Below are 6,522 nucleotides of genomic sequence, written 5' to 3' on the forward strand. Positions count from 1 at the left end.
TGGATTTTGGCGGCGCGGACGTCGATGCGGTGCAAGCGCAGGGAAGGGGTGATATATCCTGAGATTAAGCCACGGTAGAAGCTAGGAGTAAAAGTTTCAACTAGTTAAACCGGATTAAGGTTTGGCTAGGTCCGGTTTAACACTTGAAAACGAATTTTGCACTCCCTTACCCGGTTTTGAGGGACTATTGCTATAGTTGCTTTGACTCCACCCGGTTTTGAGGGACTATTGCTATAGTTGCTCTGACTCCACCACTATAGAGAAACATTTGAACATTTCGAGACAGGAAGTGGCACTTGGAAAGTTGCAGCTACATCGGCCTCACTGTTGGAAGACAGTAAGGACTACATGGAGCTTTTGGTTATTGGGTGCAATCACTAGGAGACGTTTCAATAATAGGATAGAAGTTTCTTGTCATGTTTTTCGCCGGCTGTGGCCTTTTTTTCTCCCTTTGTGCTCTTTCTGAGGGAGCTTTTGGTTATTGGGTACAATCGCTAGGAGACATTCCAATAATAGGATAGGAGTTTCTTGTCATGTTTTTCGCCGGTTATGGCCTTTTTTTTCTCCCTTTGTGCTCTTTCTGAGAACCGTACTGGATGTCAGACTTTGTTTTGATTGGCACTTTTAAGAAGATGGCCGCGAGGCCGAGGGAATACCCCCCTTGTCAAAAAAAAAAAAACATTGGCCTCCCTGTTTTGCTGTCCATGTCAAAGTAAAGCTAAGAATCACATCGAGGGCTCTGGCCACGTGAATATCACCTGATCATGAGAGTGATTGCTCGAGGAAACACTACATCCGTAGCTAGTGGTACCACACACACGTAGACTTTACAGAGATGCGACGATGGTAGATCTTCGTCTTAAAGGCTGCCGTGTGCCGTCCCTTTGAAAAGGAAAACTGATCTGCAACACGCTTGGGAGTTTCTTCAGAACTTGTCCACACGCTGCAACGAACCAACCGCATTTGCAGCTGCTCTCTTCACCTGCATGGATCAAGGAAAATCAGCAATGTCACTCTGCATGGTGAGAGCTGAAAGTCTGGTGGATGGATGTGCTAACCTCACATCTCGCCACTACAGGGTGCAAAGCGAAACCAAGTGGTAACCCTGAAGCGCTGGCTCACACTTTGCTTCAAACGAAAAATACCTTCCAAGTTTACGCGCTGATGGATGCATGGAAAACAAAAATATATTGGTAGTAACGTTGCAAATTTAGATGCTGGGGATATAAGGAGACATGCATCACCTTTATCATAGATGAGATCAGCTGCTCTAGGAGGCAAGTCGCTCCTCAGGACTCCTTCTCTCACTTTAGCGTGTGTCTCGGCCTCGTGCTGGAACATGGAGACTAGCTGCTGGAGCTCCAACTTCCTCACTTGGACCTGCTCATCACTGACCGGTTTCTGCAGGCCGAAATAGATGATTCCGACGATGATCAGCATGAACCCAAGCAGGAACAGAAGCCCGGAGAACAATGCAAAAGCATATGGAGTGTTTTTAGCTCCTGGGATGCCGTCCACGTTGATCCCAAACAATCCGGTGATGATTGACAGAATGAGGCCACACCCACCAAAAATGGTCAAATTATGCGTGATGCGAAGGCTCTTATCCTGAGTATCACAACAACCGATCGAGTTCATAGCTGATACTTCCATATATCATAGAAAAGGTACAGGTCTCGGTCATATTACTTGTTAGCATAGGTTGATCTTATTTTCTCCTTTATCTTTTGTACTTTATGTAAATACTTTACTTTTTAATATATATATATATATATATATATATATATATATATATATATATATACACCGTAGAAAAATATATTACTTGTTAGCATACCCTCAAATTTTTTTACTTGTTAGCAAACTACGGTTCATGTTGTCGCTTATCAATTACTCCCTCCGTTCCTAAATATAAGTCTTTTTAGAGATTTCAATAGAGACTACATACGAAGCAAAATGAGTGAATCTCTACTCTAAAATATGTCTAAATACATCCGTATGTAGTCTGTACGTATTGAAATCTCTAAAAAGACTTATATTTAGAAACAGAGGGACTAGTATAAAAATTTCAATCAGATCCCACAAGAGTGAGTCTGCCAAAGTATTTACCTGCAACCAGGCACGCACAGTGCTCTGCATCACATCCTGGATGGTGAACAACCGGCCACGGACAGCCTCTTGCTCTTCTATCATTTGCCTTGTGTCTTTCCTGATACCTTCAAGCAAGAACCTGGTGGCGGTTCCCCTCAGATACTGGAGCAGCTCAAATATTATCTCCTCTCTAGCATGCAGTGACCATTTCACCCTGATAACCTATTCACAAAATGCATTCAGTTCAAACATATTCTTTTTTTTTTGAGAAATACATATTCATTATGTGCGTGTTTGGTTGCTAGCATAACAGCCATGCAGGCTCTGGGCGGCCAAATCCGGTCCACAAAGAGAAACATGCCTGCCCGCTCCTCAAAGCAAACCCTCAGCCTGGCCCGGGAGGAGCCCTCAAATCGGCGGTTTGCAGGCCCGAACCAGTATGGGAGCAACCAAACGAACTACACAACTCGGCTCAAACCTCGTATTAGCCCATACAGGCTCTACCGGGCCAGGTTTCCAGGAAGCCCAAAAATGCAGTGAGTAACCAAACACGCCCTATATCCACTGTACTGAACTTACTCATTCTGAATATACATACCTGAGTGGCTAACCTTCTAATGTCTTGGTTAAATATTATGCACAGCAGGTTTAGGTCTTCTTGATTCCTCCTGAACATGCTCATACTGTCACATAGTTCTAGCCAAAGAGGAAAGAGGTTCATGAAACCAAGGGTATTAAAGTATATAACTTGCCTGTTTACAAATTTAACTTCAATTTCATCGGCTGCACCAAACACGTATTTGCGCCACAATCTGTCAGGTAAGTATGATGATGACTAGATGTTACAACACTGGGTAGTTGTGCTTCTTAAAAATTCAATACCACCTGTCATCCCATCGAGCAAGGCGGGAAGCCAAATGCGCTACAACTTCATGGATACTTTTAGGAGCTGTACTTCCACATGCAGAAAGAAGCTCCTGCAGCGAGCAAGACTATGCAGGTGAAGAGGAAAATTAACAGATTAGAGATGGTTCTTACTTGAAACTGTTCACTGAGAAATGGTACCTGAACCTCTGTAACCCCTATGACGTTAATGTTGGTCGCAGAACCTTTCACATGAAGCGCTGTTATAAGAAAATTTTGAGCTTGCCATGCACGGAGCACAATAGGAATGTCATCTTCGTCCCCGGCCGGATCGCCCACGGACTGGCCCAATAGCTCGAACAGCAAACCACCTGCAACTCTAACCGGGACCTGAGCGGCATGGGTCACCATGAATTATTTTGTCCACGAGATCGAGATGGCACACAAAGAATTCAGTTAATTCAGTCCGTCACCTCATACAGTAGATGCTTCATCTTCTCACTGATGAGCATGCTCTCGTCCCTGAGCGCCACGCGGATGGCCGGGTGCAGCCATCGCGCGCCGGCAAGCCAGGCGTCCACCGCCGGGTGTCCCGCTGTCACGTGGCACCACCAGGTCGGCCCCGCCGGCCTCTGCCAGTACGGCGCGGCGACATCGGCCACGGTGATATCGCAGCACTGGTCGCCGTCGTCCATGAGGCCGCCCATCCCCTGCCCGTCCCACGCCGCGTCCCCCTCCACCATCTCCACCAGCTCCGCTATCCTCCTCCACCCGATGGGCACCCAGTAGCTCTCCGGCGACGCCTTCCCGTGCTTGCACGCCGGCCTCGGCTCCTCGCCGTCCTCCGAACCTACCGGCTGCCAATCTGTCAAGCCAACCGGGCTTTCTACCGCGAAATGGAATCAAACCAAGAAAGTTGTATAGCTTGCCTTGAGATGAAACGTCTCCCAACTTTGTGATGGGTAGCTTCGTGGGATCCATGGCTGCTGAATGGTCTTTGGAGTACTGCGAGGAGTTGTTCCGTGAGAGATTGGGCGGGCTAGCGAAGCCGTGGCCGCGGACGAACTCGAAGGCGCAGACGAGGCCTCCGGTCCACAGGTCGGACTGCGGCGAGGCTTCCTTGGTGGAGCTGCCGAGACTGTGAATGAGCTCTTTCCTGACGTTGCCGGGGAAGCTGTTGTGCCACCGGGGCTCGCCGTCCATCGTGTCGATCAGCAGCAGCAGCAGCAGCCTGCGAATGCAACGGCGGCGATGTACGGGATATTTCAAGTTTGAAGCGGTCGCCCTTGTCAGCGGTTATGTGGGGGCAGTGGAAGCGAAGCGGGGGAGCGGGTGCCACATGTATCGTCTTTTTGGGCGTGTCGGGCACGCGTGTCAGAGGGCTGGGAGGCGGTGCGCAAGGAGCCGACGCGACACGTGATTTAGCGAGACTATGGCAGCATCGTTAACTTCTCATTTGTGGTGTGTGACAACCTCATGCAATTGTAGTAACAAATATCAGAGAATGATATCCGATGTGAACAGACATGATTGATCATCTGGCAATGATACACGAAAATTGATAACAGAAACACACCAACAGACAACTAAATCACCTGCGGCCACAAAATTCTGCATGATCAATTATATGTGGTTCTTTTAGCTCCAATCTGAGAACAATTGGCTCTAACAAATGCAGTAGCTCCTGCCTAAGAATGAGATCAAGGTGGGAGGTTGTAAGCTCAATCAAATAACAGAAGACAGACCCTCGGGAACAATAAGGCAATGCCAAATATAACTGAAAAATGAAAAGATCCAAGCTCACAACACCCGGGATTAACTGGTAGCTTGACTACCAACCGACTTCACTTGAAATGTGCTCTGGGTACATACTGCCTAGCCTGAAAATTTCTTTCTTTCCAGTTGTTCCCTCAAGGAGGCCTAAAAATGCATCCAGTGAAAAATGAGGCCTAAAAATGCTAGTCAGGTCAGTCCACTATGAAACAAATATTGGCATCACCATCTCAAAATTACAAATACGCACACATGCATTTCCCTCTGGATCAAAGCACAAACCTTGCAAAATAAAAATTAATCGTAAAACCATGAAGATTGAGAGGTAAAACTATACACTGATTAATGCACACGCCACACATACCTTCTACTATGCATCGATTTGACAAAATCAAAGTAGTTTTAACTACAGTAGATAGACGCCAATCCTCTTTAAAGAAAACTGCAAAAAACTTGTTCAAGCATGAAAGAGCAAGTACATATACAAATTTAAGAACTTTCAAGCATGAACTTTATCGCCAGTCGGTAGATCTAGAGGACTAAGATGGGTAGAATCAGGCCATGTAGGTACTACAATTCTATAATGAAAAGCATTTGCATGTTAAATAATCATTATGCATCACATCTAATAAGATATCAAATGTAGTAAATGTTGACCCCAGCATTAGTTTAATCTCCAGAATCTTCAGTTATATAATACAACACAAATATACTACTTGCGACAATATGTTACCTTCTGATTCGCTACATTCATAAATAGATCTTGAAATCCTTTCTTGAACATGCAGGTAAATTCATATAGCCCTGTGGTAAAAATACTAATTTGATAGTGAGCATAATAAGAGGACAGGAGACGGGAACAACAATTCGAAGCATTGCATCAGAAATTCCTTCATGCATCTCGAGTTCATCACTTATACACGCAGAAATTCCAAATGAGAGTGTTAGCTGATGTTTTCTCAAAAAAGAATCTGTCCCAACCAAATAAAAATTGTGAGAAGCATTAGAATGTTGTGGAATATAGTAGGTGGAGCCTTCAATTTTTCAGGTAGATTAGCGAGAAGTTCTGACCCCAAGGCTTCGTACTGGTTGAAGAAGAGTCCAGGAGGTGAGTGCGACACAACAGGGCTGGGTTTGGGAAGTGGCGATGCGACGGTTCGCAGATTACTCCAACCATCGATTGCTCAAGGTTCATATGACGAAAAATTCGTACATCACACCATCACCAAGAAACGTGTAGCACACAATAGTAGGGACGGGAGCAACAACCCAGCAATATTTTTGTTCGCAATTCTTGTATAGTATGTATGCATCGATTATTGCAAGAACATGAGAATGCAGTGTAGCTTGACTTTAGCTGATCCCATGCTTCATAGTAGAAAATTACTCAAGAGGGAACACATCTTGCAAGCATAAGAGAAATTAGAAAGAAGTTTACCAAACAAGCAAACCGTTTTGTGAAAAGAACTTCATACCTAACATGAAACTGTTAGAAATGAACTAAAATAATATGTGCAATAGAACTACATACCTAGTGAATAATGGAAATTTAATGAAAAAAATTATCCACAATATTTAGGTGATAGCTGCAGCACAAGCAACAAATGCAATTAATAAAAGGCCATTTCCGAGACACTTACACCATCTGGATGTATTTCGCTGAGTCTGGTCATACTCTCCCTTTCCTTCCATAATAGTTCTGCAGTTTCAACTAAGTACTGCCAAATAATGGTATCAATGACAAAGTCTGAATCAGAGAAGTATTAAAGAGAATGATTAAAAGGAGGACAGGAG

At 44.8% G+C, this 6,522-nt stretch overlaps 1 protein-coding gene across 4 annotated transcripts in view; it reads right to left on the reverse strand.

Annotated features, from left to right (window-relative positions):
• Nucleotides 1-670: 670 nt before the first annotated feature.
• The window catches only part of LOC119268325 (zinc transport protein ZntB-like), a 6,485-nt gene continuing 633 nt past the window's right edge, over nucleotides 671-6,522 (reverse strand). The window contains exons 2-10 of one of the 4 annotated variants that reach the window (XM_037549920.1): nucleotides 6,369-6,446; nucleotides 3,429-5,532; nucleotides 3,157-3,345; nucleotides 2,977-3,068; nucleotides 2,844-2,903; nucleotides 2,690-2,759; nucleotides 2,110-2,313; nucleotides 1,059-1,608; nucleotides 671-982 (exon numbers count right to left, since the gene is read on the reverse strand). In XM_037549920.1, the coding sequence (XP_037405817.1) occupies nucleotides 1,060-1,608; nucleotides 2,110-2,313; nucleotides 2,690-2,759; nucleotides 2,844-2,903; nucleotides 2,977-3,068; nucleotides 3,157-3,345; nucleotides 3,429-3,698 (1,434 nt within the window). In that variant the 5' untranslated portion in view covers nucleotides 3,699-5,532; nucleotides 6,369-6,446 and the 3' untranslated portion in view covers nucleotides 671-982; nucleotide 1,059. Of the gene's footprint in view, nucleotides 983-1,058; nucleotides 1,609-2,109; nucleotides 2,314-2,689; nucleotides 2,760-2,843; nucleotides 2,904-2,976; nucleotides 3,069-3,156; nucleotides 3,346-3,428; nucleotides 6,517-6,522 lie in introns of those variants that run through there. The other 3 variants (XM_037549921.1, XM_037549919.1, XM_037549918.1) reach the window with 3 other exon arrangements.

Source organism: Triticum dicoccoides, chromosome 3A, assembly GCF_002162155.2.
Source record: "Triticum dicoccoides isolate Atlit2015 ecotype Zavitan chromosome 3A, WEW_v2.0, whole genome shotgun sequence".
Lineage (NCBI taxonomy): Eukaryota > Viridiplantae > Streptophyta > Magnoliopsida > Poales > Poaceae > Triticum > Triticum dicoccoides.